General features: G+C 44.8%; 1 protein-coding gene across 1 annotated transcript; it reads left to right on the top strand.

The window, feature by feature from the left end:
• The first annotated feature begins 15,152 nt into the window (after positions 1-15,152).
• Positions 15,153-19,056, top strand: LOC125515171 (probable nitronate monooxygenase). The gene is made up of 6 exons (XM_048680612.1): positions 15,153-15,485; positions 15,574-15,786; positions 17,020-17,115; positions 17,375-17,520; positions 17,623-17,842; positions 18,619-19,056. Exons 1-6 carry the CDS (start codon positions 15,351-15,353, stop codon positions 18,820-18,822), a joined length of 1,014 nt encoding a protein of 337 aa, XP_048536569.1. The 5' UTR covers positions 15,153-15,350; the 3' UTR covers positions 18,823-19,056.
• The last annotated feature ends 4,060 nt before the right edge of the window (positions 19,057-23,116 follow it).

Here is a 23,116-nt window from a genome sequence, read left to right as displayed (position 1 = left end):
AATAACCAGTCATAGCTGGACTTCTGACGTCCCATTCTTTCATCACCTGATTAACCACCAAATCTGAGTCGCCATAGACCATGAGGCGACGGACGCCGAGTGAAATGGCCATGCGCAACCCATACAAAAGTGCTTCATATTCTACTTCGTTATTGGAGGAATCGAAGTGAATCTGGAGAACATATCTGAGCTTATCTCCTCGGGGGGAAACCAATACTACCCCAGCACCGGAACCATTCAGCATCTTAGATCCATTGAAGAACATGGTCCAGTGCTCCGAGTGAACTTGAGTCGGAAGTTGTTGTTCGATCCACTCGGCGACGAAATCTGCAATTGCTTGGGACTTAATAGCTTTCTTTGCCTCAAACTTGATATCTAGGGCAAGAAGTTCAATCGCCCATTTGGCCACTCGACCAGTTGCATCTCTGTTGTGCAAAATCTCTGATATTGGAGCGTCGCTGACGACTGTAATGGAATGATCAGAGAAGTAATGTGCAACCTTCTTCGTGGTCATATAAATCCCATATACAAGCTTCTGGTAATGAGGATATCTTTGCTTTGAAGGAGTCAAAACTTCGGAAACATAATATACTGGGCGCTGAACTTTGAAGGCCTTTCCTTCTTCTTCCCGCTCGACCGTAAGTACTGTACTGACAACTTGTACTGTGGCTGCAATGTAAATCAGCAAAGGCTCCTTGCTGATTGGGGCAGCAAGCACCGGCTGGGTGGAGAGCAGAGCTTTGAGCTCTGTAAACGCAGCATCAGCTTCTGGAGTCCACTCGAACTTGTCGGACTTCTTCATCAGTCGGTAAAGAGGCAATGCATTTTCACCGAGGCGAGAGATGAATCGACTTAAAGCGGCCAAGCATCCTATAAGCTTCTGGACGTCATGCACACGCACAAGAAGTTTCATCCAGAGTATAGTACCAATTTTTTCAGGATTGGCATCGATTCCCCGTTCGGAAATGAGAAAACCGAGTAACTTCCCACCTGGAACTCCGAACGTGCACTTTGACGGATTGAGCTTGATATCATACCTCCTGAGGTTGGCAAAGGTTTCAGCAAGGTCAGTCAGCAGGTCGGAACCCTTCCGTGACTTGACCACAATATCATCCATGTATGCCTCCACATTCCGACTGATTTGAGTGAGCAAACATTTCTGAATCATCCTCATGAACGTGGCTCCGGCATTCTTGAGGCCGAACGGCATGGTGACATAACAGAAGCACCTGAATGGAGTGATGAAAGCTGTTTTGATCTCGTCGGGCCCGTACAGACGGATCTGATGGTACCCGGAATAGGCGTCTAGGAAAGACAAACGCTCACATCCCGCAGTCGAGTCGACTATCTGGTCGATGCGGGGGAGAGGAAAATGATCTTTCGGGCAGGCCCGATTGATATGCTTGAAATCAATGCACATGCGAAGTGACTTGTCCTTCTTGGGGACCATGACAACATTGGCGAGCCACTCGGAGTGGTAAATTTCTCGGATGAACTCCGCTACTAAGAGCCGAGCCACCTCCTTGCCAATGGCCTTCCTCTTCTGGACGGCGGACCGTCGAAGATGTTCTTTCACAGGTTTAAATTTTGGGTCGACTCGTAGATGGTGCTCAGCCAGCCCCCTGGGAACTCCAGGCATGTCAGCAGGCTTCCATGCGAAGATGTCCCAATTCTCACGGAGGAACTGGATGAGCGCTTCTTCCTATTTGGAGTCGACCGTCGTTGAGATGTGAGTCGGAGCAGTGTTTGGATCGGTCGGGTGAATGTGAACTGCCTTCGTTTCACCAGACGACTGAAAAGCTGATTCTGAAGCAGGCTTCTTAGCTCATAGCAACTCACTCGGATCTACAGTCTTCTGATACTCTTGCAGCTCGACCACCGCCATCTGAGCGTCAGCAATCTTTGAGCCTTTCTGAAAACACTCTTCTGCTTTCTTCCGATTGCCTGTAACAGTGATCACACCTTTGGGACCAGGCATCTTCAATTTGAGATACACATAACATGGTCGATCCATGAAGTGTGCATAAGCTGGCCTGCCCAAAATAGCGTGATAAGCACTTTGGAAATCCAAAACTTCGAATGTCAACTTTTCCTTGCGGTAATTCTTGGAATCACCGAAAACCACATCAAGAGCAATTTGGTCGAGTGACTCGGCTTTCTTCCCAGGAATGACTCCATGGAAACTCATGTTACTGGTGCTGAGCCTGGACATCGGAATGCCCATCCCTTTCAATGTTTCTGCATACAGTATGTTCAACTGCCTCCATCCATCAGGACTTTGGTCAGTCGAGTGCCTTCGACAACTGGGTTGACCACCAGAGCTTGCCTCCCAGGGGTGGCAATGTGCGTAGGGTGATCAGACTGGTCGAATGTGATGGCAGTCTAGGACCACTTCAGATAATTGGGTGTTGCCGGAGCAACCATATTTACCTCACGGTTAATAACCTTCAGTCGACTTTTGCTCTCAACATCAGCAAAAATCATCAGGGTGGAATTGACCTGGGGGTACCCATCGTCACTATCTTCCTTGTCCTCAACTTTGTCCGACTCCTTTTCCTTATCTTTGGACTGCTTGCCCTGAAACTGCTGGATCAGAAGCCGACACTGTCGAGTGGTATGCTTTGGGTAAATGAGTTTACCCTCTTCATCTTTCTTGGTGTGGATGTGACACGGTAGATCCAAAACATCATTTCCATCTTGGTCTTTAACTTTCTTGGGGTTCCAAGGTCCTTTGGGTTTTCCCTTAAATTTTCCCTGGGTTACAGCCAGGGCCTCCCCAGGAGCGGCTGGCTCGGCTTTCCGCTTCTGTTTCCGACTGGAATTTCCTCCGGTTTCCTGCGCGACTGCTTTATGCTTGCCACTCCGGAGTCGATCCTCATCTTCACCTTTAGCGTATTTGGTGGCAATCTCCATCATCCGATTCAGAGACATCTCTCCGGTTCGACCGAACTTCAGATTCAATTCTTTGTACTTAACGCCTTCTTTAAAGGCACAAACTGCTTGATGATCTGGTACATTTTCAACTGTGTGATGCAATGTGATCCACCTCTGGATGTAATCCCTCAGAGTTTCATTCGGTTTCTGCACGCAAGACCGCAATTCCATAAGGCCTACAGGTCGCTTGCATGTTCCTTCAAATGTGGTGACAAACACTCGAGAGAGATCCGCCCAAGTGTAAATGTTGCTGGGTGCTAACTGATTCAGCCACGCTCTGGCCGAGCCTTCTAACATGAGAGGCAGGTGCTTCATGGCTACCTCATCGTTCCCACCGCCAATCTGGACAACCACTTGGTAATCTTCGAGCCAAGTATCGGGCTTGGACTCACCGGTGAACTTACTAACTCCAGTCGCCAACCTGAAGTTGGGAGGAATTACAACGGCTCTAATGGCTCGACTGAAACACTCCGGCCCTGAAACATGTGCTCTGCTACTGGTAGGCGCATCTCTGTCGTGGCCTTCTCGATGAGCTCTATTCCTGTCGACCAAACCTTGAATGAGAATGGATCTCGCATCAAAGCCTGGTTCCCTGGGGTCGACTGGAATTCTCCGCCCAACACTATGAGGGCGTCTGTCAACCTGCTGTCGAGGCACATATGATCCACTCCTCGGGGGAGGGGTTGGCACTCGACGTCGATCATCACGATCGAATCGGTGATCATACTGCTCATTCCTTCTGTACTGATCACGCCGGTCTCCACGTCCCTCACGCCTCGGAGGCGATCTTGGGCTATGAGCCGACTGGACTGTATCCGCTGCAACAGATCGACTGTGGATCCTGTTCCGCAACTGAGAAACAGCGGAATTCTGGTCTCCCGCTGCCCGGAGCAACGCTCTGATTTGCAACAAGCCTCTGCCAGCCTCTGACTGGGAGGGCTGAATCAACTCTGCTATACGGGCCGCAACCGCCAAATTCTGAATCGGAGTACGATATACCTGCGGGGGTGGAAAGAGTTGACGTCGACTGGATTCTGGAGCCCGTTGACGCGCTCGCTCGTCAAGTATTCGCTGGAGATTCTCCAGTCGAGTGCGCTCGGCCAAGTTAGCCAAGCGCGCGTCCTCCAAGGCTCGGGCCTCGGGGGTTTCTCCAACGATAGGAGTGTGGAGTGCATCCATGTTCCGGCGGCGAAGCTCCTCCCGCTACAACGACGTGAGAGGCTCGGGGAGATACTCCTCGTGAGGACGCGACGGGTCGCCTCCATCTACGCCTCCGTCAGCGTGGGGGAAACCGGGAGGACTGTGTGGCCCATCGATCACCAGAACCTCTACAGCTGGGTCACTGCTGTCGCATTCGGATGCGGTCTCTGCGGAGCCAGTCGACAGGTCGAACAGGCTGTAGAGGGATTCGTCGGGCTCAATTGCCGCGACTTGTGGGGTGGCCGACTGGTGGGCCACCGCATGCCTCACCCACCTCTGAAGCCTCGACCGACCGGAGCGCTTGCGCCGGTGAGAAACAGGGCGGGGAGATGCCACAGGAGCCGACCGATACTGGGTCGACGGCTGCCGCAGGAGGACACCACGGACGCATGCGCGAAAGTGCGTCGCCCCGCGGACGGGGAGCGCGTCGACGTCGAGTGGAGCCTCCTGAAGCCAAGTGGAGCCTCCTGAAGCCAAGCTCCGCCCGAAACCATGATCAAGGAGATCGGAAAAAATCGCAACTTCTCAAACTAGGCGCTAAGACTCCTAGCCCCACGGTGGGCGCCAACTGTCGTGGTTCTAACTCTGACAGTGATGTAGGGGGGTATGTATGGAGAGGCTAGATCTTAGCTATGGAGGAGTTGTAAGCACACGAGGATTACGAGTTCAGGCCCTTCTCGGAGGAAGTAACAGCCCTATGTCTCGGTGCCCGGAGGCGGTCGACTGAATTATGTGTGTATGAATAACAGGGGTGCCAACCCTTGATACTGAGGAGGGGGTGGCTTATATAGAGTTCGCCAGGCCCCTCCAGCCCTCAGTAATGCAAGGTTTAAAGTACATTAAGACTGGGGGTTACTGGTAACGCCCCTAATAAAGTGCTATGATGACCATAAAAGCTACTTAATGACCGACCGTTTGCGTGCAGGGTGACTTTAGATCTCCTGGCAGTCAAGTGGTTGGAATTTGGTCGAGTGATTGCTTCGTGGTCGAGTGTCTTGAATCTGTCGAGTGGGATACCTCCAAATCGATTGAAAGGTGACTTCTTCTAGGGATGTCCTTGGGTAGGGTACTTAGGACAGGTCCATGCCCCTATCCTAGGTACATAGCTTCATCAACGACCACCACAATGACCGTGCTCATCGACAACTACGTTTCAACAGTCAAGGTATGGCACGTGGTCCACACAGGTATGATGTTAGAGATTACGACCACTCTAGTGCTACAATGAAATTTAATATGTCTTCTTTCAATGGTAAGTATAATCCAGATGTTTATCTTGATTGGGAACTTCCAATTGACAAAAAATTTGCATGTCATGATATTCCTGAGAACCAAAGAGTTAAGGCAGCCACTAGTGAATTTACAAACTTTGCTTCTGTTTGGTGGAGTGAGTATTGTCGTGTTAATGCGAACAATATACCTGCTACTTGGGGTGCTTTAAAATGAGCTATGCGACAACGTTATGTTCCTTCATATTATGCTCGTGATAAACTAAATGAATTGCAATGTTTACAACAAGGTAGTAGTTCTGTAGAGGATTATTATCAAGAATTGCAAACTGGCCTAATGCAATGTGGATTAGTTGAAACCGAAGATGCTATGATGGCTAGATTTTAGGTGGTTTGGATTGGGATATTCGTTATATCTTGGACTATAAGGAGTAAAATTCTATTACTCGTTTGTTTTATTTTGCTTGCAAAGCTGAAAGGGAAGTACAGGGACGACACAACAAGGGACGAGGTAATTTTTCTGCAGGCCGTTGCTCATCATGGACACCCTCTCCTACTATTTCGTCCACTACCGAGGCGACACCACCTATGTTGAACAATGATTGATGATAGAGCAATTTCCTATCTCCGGTCATATGATTGGTACGTCCAATATCAATCACCCATTTTAATCCACCGGAGAAGGCAACCTACACACAATTATGACTTGGTTAAAGGCACCAATTTTGCAATGGGGCCTCTCAAGTTATTCACAAGGGTCTTAGGGACCCAAATAGCATAAAACCGGAATGCATTTCGAGGACCAACAAACTTTGCATAAACTTCTCTATCCTTAGTCTTACGAAGTACATAGGATGGAGGCATGAACTCTTTTGGCTTGTTGAGAGTGGGCATGCCCCTTGTGGCCTTCCCACTAACAACCTTACCTTTCTCCGTGTGCCCTTCTCACACAAAAGTTTCTTTTAGAGGGGTGGTGCACTTTTGTGAGGACGTCTTCTTCTTTCTTGTTCTTGGGTCAAACCTGAGTCCCTCTTTGGCAAACACCTCATTGTGTTGGGTCAATACCTCATTAAGGTTATTTTGCCCTTGCGCACATGTCATGAGACCTTTCTCGATTTGAGCCTTGAGGAAGTGATTCTCATCAAGAATAGATGCTAGATCACTACTAGAGTTAGTAGTACAAGCATCAACAATGGTAATAGGAGAAGAGTAAGCCTTGCCTAGAGTTTCAAGAGAAGTAAGCTTGAGCATCTCAAAACTCTTTGTAAGAATGGTGAGTTCTTCTTCCTTAGTCTTGAGGGGCACGGATAGGAGCTCACAATCCTTAGAGAGAGAAGCATTATACTTCACAAGCTTACTTTTATCATTCATCAACTCGTCGCAAGAGTCAATAGCCTTTTTCAAGGAGGCAAGATCTTTAGTATGAACATCAATGTTTGCACCAATTTTCAAGCATAGTTCATCATTTCGTGCTTCCTCATATTGGACTTTCCACTCAAGGATTTCATATTTTTCCTTCTCCTCGGTGATGAGGGTTTCGAGTTCCTTAATGGTGATGGTGTGCTTACTCACCATCTCCATAAGCATACGAAACATAGTGAGCTTCTTTCCTTTGAGGGAGCACATGAACTTATTTAGTTTAGCAAGCATAGGATCATCTATATCATCATCCTCATAACTATCCTCCACATCAAGATACTCATCACTAGAAGTAGGAGGAGTGAAGTGGAGGGTTTGATCATGGGGTCACCTTGACCTTGTCAGGAGAGCTTTGGTCCTTTCCATCTTCAATCATGGCCTTTGCCGTTAGGCACTTGTGAGCGTTGCCCTTGTAGTCCTTCATATATTTGTAGGTGACAACATCACCACTCTTGTTGACTAGCCTCAACGTGTTTTGAGAATCTTGAGAAACTCCGGTAACACCACTAACATCATCTGGATCGGATTCTTCATGTGCAACCATTGCTTTCCCATCCCTCTTTTGAGCTTGGAGTTCAAAGGATTTGGCAACTTCTTCTTGGGAAAGGTCTTGGGAAACCTTGGTTTATCTTCTCTCTTCTCATAAGGGTTCTCGTTGGAGAAGTGGTTGGTTTCTTCATAGTTGTAGCATTTTCTCACTTTCTTCTTCTAGAATCTTCCCTTGAATTTTCCCGCGCTAAACTTCTTGACAAAGAGAGCAATGTCTTCATATGACGGGCTCTCATCTGAGTCAACCTCATCACCATCCTCCTCATCATCATCATCTTCTTCTTCACTTTGCTCTTCTTCGCATACATGCTTAGCCTTCAATGCAAGATTGATCTTTGATGTTGAGGTACCATGCATTGCAAGATGTTTCATAGCATTTGCCTTTGACTCTTCAAATAATTGGAAGGTGGATATGATATCATCCGGAGTCATTTCCTTAAATCCATGGTGTTGTATTATGTCCCACACCATTTGATGATGATACAGAGCAAGAGCATGAAGCAACTTATCCACGAGAAATCGCTTAGTCAAGTTGAATCCATCTTGTGTCTTATCACATTCACATGCCTCAATGTCAGCGGTGAGAGTCATGAGACGCTCAAGAAGTTGCTTGGGAGATTCACCTTTCTCCATACAAAAGTCTTGGAATTGACCCTTGGCAATTTCATATTGAGCAAGCCGGAGAGTGGAGGTACCGGTCCTGGTTCTCACAATGCTATCCCATAATTCCTTGGCACTTGTGATATGTATGCATGGTCTCTTTTGCTTGTCAGTCATACCTCTTCTTATGCACATGGTTGCTGTGCCGTTGAGATTCTTGTCATATACCTCTCTTGGTGTAGGATTCTTCAGATCAACAGCTTGGTAGCCATACTCCAAGATCTCCAACATCTCATCATTTCCATATCGGAGATGGTCCTGCAAAGCAACTCTCCACAAAGCAAAATCGGCAGTTTCATCATTTAAAGGGGGTTTGCCTTGAGGGTTATACTTGGGTTTCTCTATTTGAGGTCTTGCATAAAGCCAAGGAACACTGGAGTCTTCATTGCTAGGAGGTTGTTGGCCAAGTGAAGGAGTAGGCACAACTGGCCTTGAGGCCGCATCACGAGAAGGTAGTGCAAGCATCGAGGTTAGTGTGGCTATCCTCATTTGGACCAAGGCCTCAAGAGATGCATCATGCTCCTCCTTTTGATTAGCAAGAGCTCGTTTCCAGATCCTCTAAAGTGAAGGACTTGGCTTCCGTGGAAGCCGCGCTCGTATTCTTTGGATCTGCATCAAGGGGGGTCCCATCGGGGTTCTTCTCACTCTAGGGCAGTTAAACCACAAGAATAGAGCACGAGGCTCGGATACCAATTGAAAGGATCGAGATGGACCTAGAGGGTGGGGGTGAATAGGTACAATTACAAATTTTAAATGTTACTTAGCAATTTCAGGCAACAATGCGGAATATGAAAGTGAGCCTAACAATTGCAAGTGTGATGCTAAGATCTAGGCAAGATAAACAAGTAACACAAGTATATAAGTAAGCAAGCACAATATGATATAAGTAAGTACTAAGAGACAAGTAACCACAAGTAGAGAGTTAGGGTTAGGAATAACTGCAACTCCGGGAGACGAGGATGTATGCCGATGTTCACTTCCTTGGAGGGAAGCTACGTCACCATTAGAGAGGTGGATGTTACCACGAAGGCACACCAATGCCACGAAGGCTCACCCTATTCTCACTTTGAGACAACACCACTAAGGCGTTTCTCAACCACTAGTGGTAGACCTTGGGGTGGTCTCCAAACCCTCACAAACTTTTCCGGGGGTAATCACAATGGTCGATTCCTCTCCGAAAGACTCCTATCGCCTAGGAGTCTCCAACCTCCAAGAGTAACAAGAACATTGGGAAATGCTCAAGAACTTGCTCAAATCACGAATTCCTTTGGTGAGAAGAAAAGTAAGGAGTGGATCTATCACTTGATTGGAGAACTTCTCTCAAATGTTCCCAAATCCCTTGGGGATCTAGGATTTGGTGTAGGGAGTCAAGAGAGGGAGTGAGATGTGTTCTTAGTAAGCTCAAAGTGAATGGTCAACCTTATCCCGTGGGAGGGAGAAGGCTATATATAGTGATAGTGCAAAATAGACCGTTGAGCCACTTAGTGCATAGGGGCTGACGCACGTCCAGTGGGTACCGGATGAGCGGTGACTCAGATTTGACCGGACGTCCGGCCGGGCGGCCAGTCGTCCGGTCGATGGAACACCTACCAGGCTACAGAAGAGGCATGAGACACAAAGCCATCGGACGTTCGGAAGACGTCGGTCGACCGGTGACCGGACATCCGGTGGAGCCGAAAAACCGCTAATAAGTATTCTGTTGGGACTGTACGGGACATCCGGAAAGGAACGGTCCTCCGGTGACCAGTCGACCGGTGGGACCGGACATCCGTTAATATATATTCTATGAAGATGCACCGGCCATCCGAGAAGAACCGGATGCCCGGTCGGCTGTGAGTGGCCGGACGTCCGTAGACAATCGGTCGTCCGGTGATAACTGACCCTACTAGCTTAGAATCATACCACAATTTGTTTGTGCACCAGCTAGAGGAAGAATTTGAGATGACACAGAGATGATGTGTGAGGATATTTTGTTGGTTTAAGCAAGTTCTTTCACGAAGTCCAATGATCCCCTCTTAATAGTGTGGGATCCCTATACTCAAGAACAAACCGAAAAGTCTTTGTCTTGTATCTCTCCTCTTGAGTGATTTTTTTTGTCTGTAGTCATGATCCACACACGGCCCTTGAGACATAATCCTGAGATATACTTGATAAACATGATTAGTCCCAAAATGCATGTTGTCATCAACATCAAAATACGATTAAGGGCATGATTGCACTTTTAACCACCCGTTGCATTGGTAAGAACAAGTAAGAATTTGATACTAAGCTTGGGTGTGAGCGATTTTTCTCCACCACGCCCTACTAGTTGATAGGGATTCGACATTGTGTTTTTCTATATTTCACTAACAATGGCACATGATAAACCCACACTTGAGGGCCTCACTGCGGATGTGAAAGTCACCAACGAGCGTCTCGCCCAACTTGAGGGTGCTCGGATTGTGGCTGAAGAGAGGCTCAAGTCCATCGAGGATGCACAAGGTGTTGCGAACACACATCTACAAGAAGTCTTGTCACGTCTGGATGAGTTGCGGACTGCACCTCCCATTCAACAACAACGTTGTTCCTCACAATTCCATGGGTGTTGCCGCTACTTCGCGAGCTCAACGTGTGCCCATTGGTCATCCACAACACCCAGCTACTGCCACTGATGCTGCAACCATTCCTCCCCGTGTCGCCGAGCAACATGGGAACAACTATGAGGATTCTTCGGTGACATCGAGGACGACCACCACAATGACCGTGCTCATCGACAACTACGTTTCAACCGTCAAGGTATGGCACGTGGTCCACACAGGTATGATGTTTAGAGATTATGACCACTCTAGTGCTAAAATGAAATTTACTATGTCTGCTTTCAATGGTAAGTATAATCTAGATGTTTATCTTGATTGGGAACTTTCAGTTGAACAAAAAATTTGCATGTCATGATATTCCTGAGAACTAAAGAGTTAGGGCAGCCACTAGTGAATTTACAAACTTCGCTTCCATTTGGTGGAGTGAGTATTGCCGTGTTAAAGCAAACAATATACCTGCTACTTGGGGTGCTTTAAAACGAGTTATGCGACAATGTTATGTTCCTTCATATTATGCTGGTGATAAACTAAATGAATTGCAACGTTTACAACAAGGTAGTAGTTCTGTAGAGGATTATTATCAAGAATTGCAAACTGGCCTAATGCAATGTGGATTAGTTGAAACCGAAGATGCTATGATGGCTAGATTTTAGGTGGTTTGGATCGGGATATTCGGGATATCTTGGATTATAAGGAGTAAAATTCTATTACTCGTTTGTTTCATTTTGCTTGCAAAGCTGAAATGGAAGTATAGGGACGACACAACAAGGGTCAAGGTAATTTTTATGCAGGTCGTCGCTCATCATGGACACCCTCTCCTACTGTTTCGTCCACTACCGAGGCAACACCACCTATGCTGAACAATGGTGCACACCCATGTAGTTCAAAATCAGCTCCACAATCATCTGAGGCTTCGAAAGCAATGTCTCCAGCACCCACCACTTCATTTGGACGCACAAGGGACATGAAGTATCATATATGCAAAGGTGGCAGGCACTTGATGAAGGATTGCTCAAATAAACGTTCATTCATTGTGCGGGAAGATGGTGAGTATTCCTCTGCTAGTGATTTGGATGAAAATACACGTGCTATGCTTGCTGCTAATAATGTAGGTGACACTAAGGAGCATGACATGAAGGAGGTACATATTAATGCTGAGATGGCAGATAAATACCCAAGTCTTGTAACAATGCAAGTACTTAGTGCCCAGATGGGGCATACTGAGATGCCTCAATGCCATAATCTTTTTCAAACTAAGTTGTGAAAGGGCATTCTGTTCGTGCAATCATTGATGGTGGGAGCCGCAAAATTTGGTGAGTACAGAGATGGTACAGAAGCTTTGCCTCACAACTACGAGACACCCCATCCATATTATATCCAATGGTTCAACGACTATGATAAGTTGAAGGTAACACGTCGTGTGAGAGTACATTTTACACTTGGTTCATATCATGATTATATTGACTGTGATGTCATATCTATGCAAGCTTGTTCTTTATTGTTAGGTCGATCTTGGTAATATGATAATAGTGTTACTGATCATCATGGTAGAATAAATTCGTATACTCTTGTGTTTGAAGGAAAAACCATTACCTTGCTTCCTATGACCCCCCATGAAATAATACATAATGACAAAGCTAAATCAACGGATCATACTACGTATAGTATGCTTTCTATCAATACTGAAATTTATCCGTTAAGTGTTCCAACTTCTGATCTGGACGTACTGCGTTTTCAGATAGTTCATTTGCATTCCCATAATTCATATATAGAATTTTTGAGGGATAAAATTTATCATGATATTCATAATGGTGCTATTATAATTTTTTCACACCCTCATGAGCTAACGCCTTTGGGACTGCCTATATGTTGTATCTATTTTTGTGTTGCTCTATAATGTGTTCCAGATAAATGAAAACCGAGGACGGCTTTGTTTTCAAGAAAGGGAGGATGATGTGGGCATAGACACCATAGATACTATATTACACGAGACATTTTTCAGGTAATTTCCATTGATAATTCTATAATATTATATTATATTATTAGGGGCAAAAAATACTACACAATTTTATTTCCTTTATAGAATTATTGAAGGCATTTGTGAAATAAATATGAAGATGAGAGATTGTGTTGAAGATTACACGATGCATACACGTGCACACGTCCCTTCATATGCATGTTTTTTTTTAGGATCCTTCATATGCATGTTGGTACTCATATAATCAACCAAGGCCCTACGTCTGTACTGATTTTAAAAAAAAAGGAGGAGGCAGCCTTGTTTGCGTCAATCACACATGCGTGTGTACACGAGCCGGTGCAAAGGAGCCAGCGATACGATGATCAATTAGTGGGCCCGTACATCAAGTTGGGCCACGTCTTGTCAACCAAATCAGAAGTCGGTCTTTTCGAGCAGTCCGGCCTCTGTACGAGCCCTGCGTCTGCCCACCAAAAGGCGGTAGCCACTCTTTAATAAATAGCTAGTCTGGGTTAGGGTTTAGACTCGAGTTTTGTTTAGAAAAGTTTAGTCTTAACTACTTTTATTTGTCTTCACTCGTAGCGGCTAGTGCGACCGTCAAGACATCCTATCAAAACCCCATCTTGTGAGATTTATTTCATCTCGCATATTCGCAATTTTGAGATTGCTTGGCTATTATTTTCTTGCATGTTCTTCGATTTGCTTGCAGGAAAAATCCTTCGTGAATAGGTCAAACGTGCTGTTGGTTCGGTTGATAACACTGTGGAGTTGGTTCAGCGATTGCCGTGGATATCAGTCGTGTACGATTCTCCTATACGGTTGGTAGCCGGATCATGAGGGTCAAGTCCCACCCAAAAATCACAGTTATCTCTCTCATCGAAAGATCAGACCCAAGTTCACATCAATGAGGCACATTTTTTTTGTGTGCATATTTTGCTTTTAGTTGAAATTGTCCTCTCCGTGGTTGCTAGTCACGCTCCGCCCCTGCCCATGATGAATTCCTATATTGGTCGTACTTGATTCACACACTAGAGAAGAGGATACTATAAAGGTCCCTCCAAATCCAACAATTATGCAACATTTCTGTGTGTCCGGAAGATTGTGTGTTTGTGCAGATTCGCCGTGACATCAATATCTATATGAAACGCGCTTCATATCCTATATGACGATAGAAAATATGAAGACTTTGCTAAAATTGCTCTTAGGCATCTGGAAGATATATGAGGGAGAGCACAAACCTCTCCTGCTTCACCTATGGAACCATGAATGAAAGGACAAGACACAAGCTTCCATAAACCCACTAATGCAAACATGATTGGACGGAAGTTCATCCAAGGATACAAGAAAGAAAATCCCAAACACACAAAAATCTTGGGAGAATATCACACAGAAACCAATATTCAATGAAAACTTCGTGAAAACAATATTTTAAACTTTCGAAAAAATCTGAAAAAAATACGAGATGTTTAGATGATGATGTTTTATTGCCACACAAAATTTTAAATTGAAACACATTACGAAATGTGAGCTATGAAAAAGACAAATTCAGCCTTGAATAATGATATTACTGTTCAGCACTATTCATCGTTGATTTTGTCTTTTTCATAATTCACATCGCATAATGTGTTTTAACTTAAAATTTTGCGTGGCAATAAAACATCATCCTCTTAACATCCCATATTATTTTCAGATTTTTTTCAAAACTTCTAAACATCTATTTCTCGTGGTTTTCACCGAATGTTAGTTTTCGTACAATATTCTCCCTGAAAATCCTAAACATACTCTTAGAACATGCAAGGAGGACCCTAACTCTAGATAAAAATTACAATTAGGTCCAGAATACAACTAGTGTCGCCTCCCGTATCCATAGGGCTGGAATTCAAGCTGATTGGCTTGGTTTAACATAACAAGCTTAGATTCAAACTCGATTTGACTCGTGTAGCACACAAACTAGCTCGTTTAACTCGTTATATTTATAAATAACAAAATGTATGTATCATGTATGTAATTAATCTAAAAAATATTAGTAGACACATATTTTTCTTCACAATTATAACAATCAATAATTTACGTTAAATGACACTTGGTGCACACAAATCACAACAATATTGGTACTTACATCATATCTATTTCAGTTAACAAGGTAAACGAGTAGCTCGTCAGCTCGAGTCATTCAACTCAATCTGTTAACGAGCTCAAATTGAAACCCATCTCAACTCATTAGTCAACGAGTTCTGAGTCAAAGTGGAGCCGACTCACCGGCTACTCATAAGGGCATCTCCAATGGTTATAAGATAGTTGTTGGTAGATTTTGCCACATGAAATTTTTGATGATGTGTCATATAATAAATGAAGGAAGAGAGAAAAGTTGTATGTACATGAACCAACACCCTTTGCACAAGCTCCAATGTAGAATGCGAGAGCATATTATTTATTATTTCACATCCTATTGGGCAAACTACATACAACCCATTGAAGTTGTTGTATATTAAGATGTTGGTTGATGACATGACATATTTTACCAACAAACTAACATACAAACTGTTGGAGATGCCCTTAGCTCACCACTTTTATTTGCAGCCCTTCTTATCCATCCGGCATGTGGAGGAAACACGACCAGCCGCCGTGCGCGGTGACGTCCCCGCTGACGCCCGGCCCCTGGAGCACGCAGCTCGCTGGCTGCTCACGGCTCATCGTCACGGCCTATTTATGGATCCGCCGCCTGCCACCGGCCGCCGGCAGAACTCCCGCGACTATCAGGATCGGCCGGCTATACACCGTGAACTGCGCCACTAGACTAGGAAGAAAATGGGGTGGAAGGGCGTCCTGGGGTTCGACTACGGCGTCGTGCAGGCACCGCTCGGCCCCGACATCTCCGGCCCGGAGCTCGCCGCCGCCGTCGCCAACGCTGGCGCCATAGGCCTCCTCCGCCTTCCTGACTGGGTACCTCCACTTTCCTACCCTCTTTGCTACTATTTACATGCGCTCTGTCAGTCTTGGCTAATCCCTGGAGCCCCCTACCTGCCTGCAGTCGGCGCCGGACCACGTGAGGGAGCTGATACGGAGGACCAGGAGCCTGACCGAGAAGCCATTCGGGGCGGCCATCGTGCTGGCCTTCCCGCACGAGGAGAATCTGAGGGTCGTGCTGGAGGAGAAGCTCGCCGTGCTGCAGGTGTACTGGGGCGAGTTCCCCAAGGAGCGGGTCGACGAGGCCCACCGCGCCGGCGTCAAGGTCTTGCATCAGGTGAGAACTTTAGCTGAAGGACATTTCACCGGAATGGATAAAACCCGGCTGCGGCTTGTGCTTACTTAACACTTATTTTCTGAACTGTACTTAACACTTGTTGTGCCGTTCTTATTACCACTTTACTTGTCTGATTGCGTTTGCCTAGTCTATGTTCGTTCCAATTTCAGTAATTAACATTTGTGATGTCATTGTGGTACAAGACTGGACTCTTTCTTCCTACTCACACTCCTGACTAATAGTGCCCAACTAATTAGATAGAATTTGTTGGAGCAAAATCATTTTGCTCTTGACAGTTGTGAGAGTGCAAAGTCCGGTGGCCGTTAGCTAAGATATGGCTGCTTAACACCTTTGTTAATTAGTCAAAACTTGTGAATGGTATGTATCAAACTTGCTAAATCATTGGAGGGCGGTGGACGTTGACTGGTCATTATTCTGTATATGTCCAACTTCAAACAAGTGTTGTGTTCTTCAATGGTTTTGGTGCAAATGTAATGAACAACAATGGAATGGGCTTTTATGTATATAGACAGATGGAGACTTCCAACAGAATTTGGTCTCTCACAATGATATTTGGACTAAGAACAGAAGGGGCTAGAGTTTCTTATATGGACTCTGTCTCTGCAGCAAACCATGAAGTTATGAATATAGCTAATTAAATCATACTCCCTCCGATCCAAAATAAGTGTCGCAGTTTTGAATTGTGGTTAGTTCAAAACTGCAACACTTATTATGGATCAGAGGTAGTATTTTCAGCCTTTCCAACAAAGAAATCAGAGCTTTCTACTATCAGTGCACACTTGCAGCTATTCTAACAAGTACATTTAAAATTCATAAGCTTCTTTTGGAGGCCTAGTAAGAAACTACAGTACTGTTATGTCAAGTTTTAGAATGTGATCCTTTTCATAAAAGAAATACTTCTTATAGGTAGTGAACATAAAGTTGAGTTTATAGGAAAATGCTCATTACTCATTTCTCTCCAATTTCCTAGGACTGCTGGGATCATGGGGTGATTTGTAATATTGATGAACAACTAGGACTAGCATCTGATGTAGACTATTCAGGTTTCAATGAACTCCTTGTTGGTGCGAAGAAATTCACAATAAGTGGCAATGCATGACCTGTAGTCAAGGCTTTGGTGTTCTATGATGATGATATGAGCATGTAAGTCCTTGCACTTGTTCTGTTGATTATGCACATTTAGATTTATTTTTTCCTTTGTGACTTGAACAGGTTGGTAACCTTGAGGAGGCAGCAAAAGCTAAGGAAGCTGGTGTAGATGGAATTATCGTTCAAGGCCGTGAAGCAGGGGGGCATGTGATTGGTCAAGTAAAGTCACTACACACTGTTTCCATCTTGTTTGTGCTTCAATATTTTAAAATGCTGTTAGGCAGTTTACCAAGAAGCAAGCACGCATGCAATAAGAATCTACACAATGTGCCCGTGATATAGTCCAGACTACTGATTTAGCTTAAGGCCCCTTTTGTAGTGTCATCTTTGGAAGCATGACACATCTTGCAAGTCTGTTTCTATTTAATTGTCTTCATGGGCTTTTATCTCAAACAGCTTTTCTTCTTTGAATAAAAAGGAGGGTCTGCTACCATTGCTGCCGAGAGTAGTAGATCTAGTTTCGGATAGTACTATTTCAGTTATCGCCGCTGGTGGAATTGTAGATGGCCGTGGCTACGCTGCTGCATTGGCACTTGGTGCTCATGGTGTTTGCTTAGGAACTAGGTACTTGCTCAGTCTTGCCTTTTTATGATTATGTCAAGCAAAGCTTTTCTTTATACTTATGCATGTTCTGGTTTCTGCATTATGAAATTCCTTAATATTCAGGTTTGTAGCCACCGAGGAAAGCTTTGCGCATCCGCTGTATAAGAAAAAGCTAATTGAGATGAATTGCACGGACTATACAACTGTGTTCGGGCGTGCTAGATGGCCTGGTGCTCCACAACGTGTCCTGAAGACACCTTTCTATGTTGAGTGGAAGAATCTTCCAGATCATGAAACAGAGGAAAATCAGCCTATTATAGGTCATTCTATCATCCATGGTGTGGTATGTATTAGTTTTTTTTTTATTTACACCCTCATTCTGCATTTAGAAGTTGAAACCATCTGTGGTATGACCTTTTCTGGTTTTCTTATTTTGACCAGTAATGTACAGTACTTTACTCCTAAAAGTCTTACCCCGGCACAGTATATAGGCACAGTGATGAGTGAATGTGCTTTATCAGAACTTGGTTGGCTAACTTCAGTTCTCAGGCATCTAATTTGGGGAAGTTTACTTCCCAGTGAGAAACATGAGTCTTCAAGCTGTACCTTTGAAACTGTTTGTCAATTTAGACATGTCAGCTAACTTTAGGAGCTCTTGGACACGGGAAAGGCTGCCCAGTCCAATGTAGGGCCAAACAAGCCCCACAACTGAACCTAGCTACTTTGCAAGTTATAGCTCAAGCGATCAAATTTTAAATGGCAATGCCAGCTCAGAATGATTTCATTGATATGATCCTTGGGGAAAAGGATCTCAAAATGTTTCAAAATGACCATGATTATTTATTAACTTCTGTTTTTTTTTAATTAAAATTGGGTCTGTTTCCTGGGCATATAATGTGCATTTTCGTCATGTTACTTGAATATAGGTTGAAAAACAAAAGTTCTAGGAGAACTTGTAATGTACCATAGTTGTGATTAATCATGGCCATCTATTATGCTGTTTGTACAAGATGGAGCTCAGTAGAGGAGTTCACTCATTCCAAACCTTAAATGCACATTTCATACTTGTGCATCTAGAACTTAATAATGGAGAACTAAGCAATGGTTTCATAATTCCAGCACAAGGATATACATCGGTTTGCTGGTACTGTTCCTAATGCGACAACAACAGGCGATATCGATAGCATGGCCATGTATGCTGGCCAGGGTGTTGGGCTAATCACGGAGATTGTACCAGCAAGGGAAGTTGTCAAGAGGCTAGTTGTCGAAGCACAGCGCGTCATTGGAGAAAAGCTTTATGGTTTCCCCAAATCATCAGAGTAGTGCTGGTGAAGTCCTTGGTAATTAAACTGTTAAGGTATCTAATGGTGTACGCTGTGTGTTCTTTGTAGGTAATAGCCAATGAAAATAAATGAGTTTTCTAAGGTATCATTTTTTACCACAGTTTTGTACTTGTATGTGTTGTTTGTAAGTATATATTCAATAAAGGTAAATGATTTCAATACAATGAGACTGACAAGTGGAGCATGTAGGCTGGAGCCACTTGTCAATTACACATCGGCTTGTGCTTATGCTTTTGGAAACTTTCATTTTCATGAACCTCAGAGCAGCTGTCACTAATCAGACCTCAGGTGTTGGGTCATCTAAGATACCAACCTATGATACTACGCACTACGGAGATAGTAGCATTATGATACCACCCACTATGAAAGGTCTTAGTGACAAGGGCAAACTAGTAATCCTAACTAGCAAGATTTTGGAGTTTGATTGGGCTGGATATGGTTAAAGAAGTTTTGGAGGTGGTGAATTTGGGAGTAATGTGGGTGGGCTGAAATGACACATTTATTGTCTTAGTTCCAAAGGTAGATGGTTCAATCAAGAATACTCAGTTTCAGCCCATTAGCATGTAGTATAATATGGTCTATAAGATAATATCAGAAAATGTTAATCACGTGCCCAAAGGTTATTTTGCCGAAGGTGATTGAACAGACGAGAAGTGCTTTTGTGTCGGATAATATTCTCATTGCATACTTTCCACGCAAAAATAAAAATGAAATAAAATAAAATAAAAATATTCTCATTGCATACGAATGCATTCATGGAATTAAGATGGAGACTAGTAAGAATGGACTATGTGTGGTGAAGCTCGATCTCAATAAAGCATATGTCGGGCTAGAACGGTGTTTCCTGAAGAAGAACGATGGACTGAACGGGGTTTGCTGACCCTGACCGATGGACTCAATTAATAATGAATTGTGCCTCATCATATGATAGTACAAGATTAGGTTTAATGCGGAAGAACAAAAAATAAATACTCCAGTGAGGGGATCACGGCAGGGTGACTCTTCTGGACGCACATGTTCTAGTTTGTGCTGAGGCACTCTGTCTCAAGTACACAACTCCATCCACTTCTCCCCTGCTCTCTCCCTCCGGTGGATCTCCAGCCACCCAAGGCCCGGGCCATGGATGGAGATGGCGACTTCAACGCCGCAGGCGGCGGAAGGGGTAGCGCGGGTCGGAGGCGTGGGGCCGCGGGGCGCGGGCGGGAGACGCAGAGCGGCGCTGTCATATCCGATCTAGGATTACTTTCTCAGATTTGAGTAGAAGGGGAAAATCAGAGGAGGAAGCTTGAGGAGGAAGAAGATACAGAGAAATACAATTCTATTACTCGCCAACTCTGTCTAATGTGCTGATGGGTTTATATATCACCCGTACAAGACTTGGACCCCTATCTACTATCACGGCCCGTGGCCCACCAAGCTAAGCCGGCCCAACCGCTCCAGCACCGCTCGAGTCCCTTTCCTTGGCGCCTGCGCCTGCCATCTTCAGTACATCTTCTCCGGGTTCAGTAGTGGGCAGTACGCCGGTACTGACAGGTCCCGGCTCTGCAGAACCAGCTTGTCCCCAAGCTGGTGCATTAGGGAATGATTGCTTAACTGTCTCGTAGTCTTCCCAAGTTGCATCTGAAGGGGAAAGCTTGTTCCACTGGATCAACACCTGGAGCAGGGCATGATTACCTTTCTTTACTAGACGTCGATCAAGAATCAGAGCAGGTTGTAGATCTTCCACTTCCATCAATACTGGTGCCGGTAGTGTTGTGAAGACTGGAGTGTGGTCAGGCACGTGCTGCTTCAACTGGGACACATGGAACATCGGGTGAACCTGACTGCTTGCCGGGAGATCCAGTCTGTACGCCGAAGGACCAATCTTCTCCACGATTGTGTATGGTCCAAAATACTTGAACGCCAACTTAGGAAAGGGCCGATTGACGATTGATGATTGAGTATAAGGCTGTAACTTGAGAAATACCTCTTCTCCTACCTGAAATTCTCGTGGGGAACGGTGTTTATCTGCTTCAGACTTCATTTTGACTTGAGCTCTGTGCAGTTGGGTCTTCAAATGTTCAGAGTAACGTTGGCGCTCTTGAATCCATTGGTCCACCTCAGCATTGTCAGTTGTCACCACACGGGGCAACTCTCCCATGTGAGGTTCATGACCATACAGGGCTTTAAAGGGGGAACAGGCTAACGAGGAGTGGTGCGAGGTATTATACCAGAACTCAGCAAGAGGTAACCAGATAGCCCATTTAGTTGGAGTAGCATTGACAGAGCACCAAAGGTACATCTCAAGACACTGATTCACACGCTCTGATTGTCCATCAGTTTGAGGGTGCCTGGCAGTGGACATTTGCAGTTTGGATCCCCATAAGTTCCATAGCTCCTTCCAAAATTTACTTGTGAACACTGGGTCTCTGTCGGATGTTATAGTATAGGGCATACTATGCAGCTTGACAATGTGTTGCAAGAACAGCTGAGCAACCGAAGCAGCAGTGTAGGGGTGTTTCATAGGCACAAAGTGGCTGTACTTTGTGAACCTATCCACCACGACCATAATCACAGAATAGCCACAAGATTTAGGTAATCCCTCAACAAAGTCCATAGTCACATCTTCCCAAGCCCCTTGTGGAACAGGAAGTGGATTAAGCAATCCTGGATACTTACACTGTTCATGTTTTGCCTGTTGACATACTTGACATTGCTGTACAAAGTTGAGGACAGCCTGTTTGAGACCAGACCAGTGAAAAAGTTTCTTGATCCTCTGATAGGTCGCTTGCATTCCAGAGTGTCCCCCTACTGGACTAGCATGAAAGGCTTCAATAATCTTAGTTTGCAGTGCTGAATTTGCTCCAATCCAAATACTGCCTTGATGTCTGAGTAAGCCATTCTGAAGTGTGAAATCTGGGTCCGCTTCAGGTGTAATAGCTAATTTCTGCAGTAGTTCCTGTGCTTCAGAATCAACTACATAAGAATTTAGGACCTCCTGGATCCACACTGGTTGAGAGGTGGAGACTACTTGTAGGGAAAAGGCATGTCCCACTCTAGAAAGAGCATCAGCAGCCTTATTATCAACTCCCTTTTTGAACTGAAACTTGAATTGGAGCCCCAACAATTTGGTCATTGCTTTCTTTTGTAGATCTGAAGTGAGTACTTGATCCTCTAAACTGCATAAGCTCTTGTGGTCAGTCTTAATAACAAAAGGGCCTCTTGACAGATAGGGCCTCCATCTATCTACAGCCATGATCACAACCAAGAATTCCTTCTCATAAATGGAGAGCTTGCTGTTGTTTGTGCCCAAGGCTTTACTATAATAAGCTACTGGATGTCCTTGTTGACTTAAGATGGCACCAATCCCCGAGTCACAAGCATCAGTTTCAATGCAGAAGGGTTGTGAGAAGTCAGGGAGAGCCAACACTGGTGTTGTACTCATAGCTTGCTTTAACTTGTCAAAAGCTCTTTGTGCTTCTTCAGACCACATGAAAGCTTTCTTCTGTAGTAACACAGTCAAGGGTTTTGCCAGAATTCCATAATTTTTCACAAATTTTCTGTAGTAGCCTGTTAAGCCCAGAAATCCTCTCAACTCAGTCACCGTAGTGGGAGTAGGCCACTGCAGCATTGCTTTGGTTTTCTCAGGGTCAGTAGACACACCCCTATCAGAAATAATGTGCCCTAGGTACTCCAGCTGCTGTTGAGCAAAGAAACACTTGCTTTCCTTAGCAAACAATTGGTGGTCTCTCAAAGTTTGCAACACCTATCTCAAATGCTCCAAATGAGATTCCAAGTCTTCACTCAAGACTAAAATGTCATCCATGAAAATCAACACAAATCTTCTGGTAAACCGTGCAAATATAGCATTCATAAGGCACTGAAATGTAGCTGGAGCATTAGTGAGGCCGAAAGGCATAACCCTGAATTGAAACTGACCATGATGCGTTTTAAAAGCAGTCTTTGCTTCATCTTCCTCCACCATCCTGATTTGATGGTAACCAGCTCTTAAGTCTAGTTTAGAGAACAATTTAGCTCCTGCCAGTTCATCCAATAGTTCATCCACCACAGGCATTGGAAACTTGCTCTTTACTGTCAGCAAATTGAGCCTTCTATAATCCACACAGAACCTCCATATTCCATCCTTCTTCTTGACCAAGAGCACAGGAGAAGCAAAAGGTGACATACTTGGTTTTATCAATCCAGCAGCAATCATTTCCGACACTTGCTTCTCAATTTCGTCCTTCTGTAGGGGAGAGTACCTATATGGTCTGGAGTTGACTGGGGTACTGTTA

This window comes from Triticum urartu, chromosome 1 (genome assembly GCF_003073215.2).
Source record: "Triticum urartu cultivar G1812 chromosome 1, Tu2.1, whole genome shotgun sequence".
NCBI lineage: Eukaryota > Viridiplantae > Streptophyta > Magnoliopsida > Poales > Poaceae > Triticum > Triticum urartu.
The sequence above is the reverse complement of the archived record's forward strand: the minus strand, read 5'-3'. Positions and strand labels throughout refer to the sequence as shown.

What these genes read in the sequence shown, in the direction of transcription:
- LOC125515171 (XM_048680612.1), top strand. Translation starts at nt 15,351, where the DNA reads ATGGGGTGGAAGGGCGTCCTGGGGTTCGACTACGGCGTCGTGCAGGCA. An exon ending in TCCTCCGCCTTCCTGACTGG is followed by an intron (nt 15,486 to 15,573) that starts GTACCTCCACTT and finishes ACCTGCCTGCAG; the next exon opens with TCGGCGCCGGACCACGTGAG. An exon ending in GGGGGCATGTGATTGGTCAA is followed by an intron (nt 17,116 to 17,374) that starts GTAAAGTCACTA and finishes TTGAATAAAAAG; the next exon opens with GAGGGTCTGCTACCATTGCT.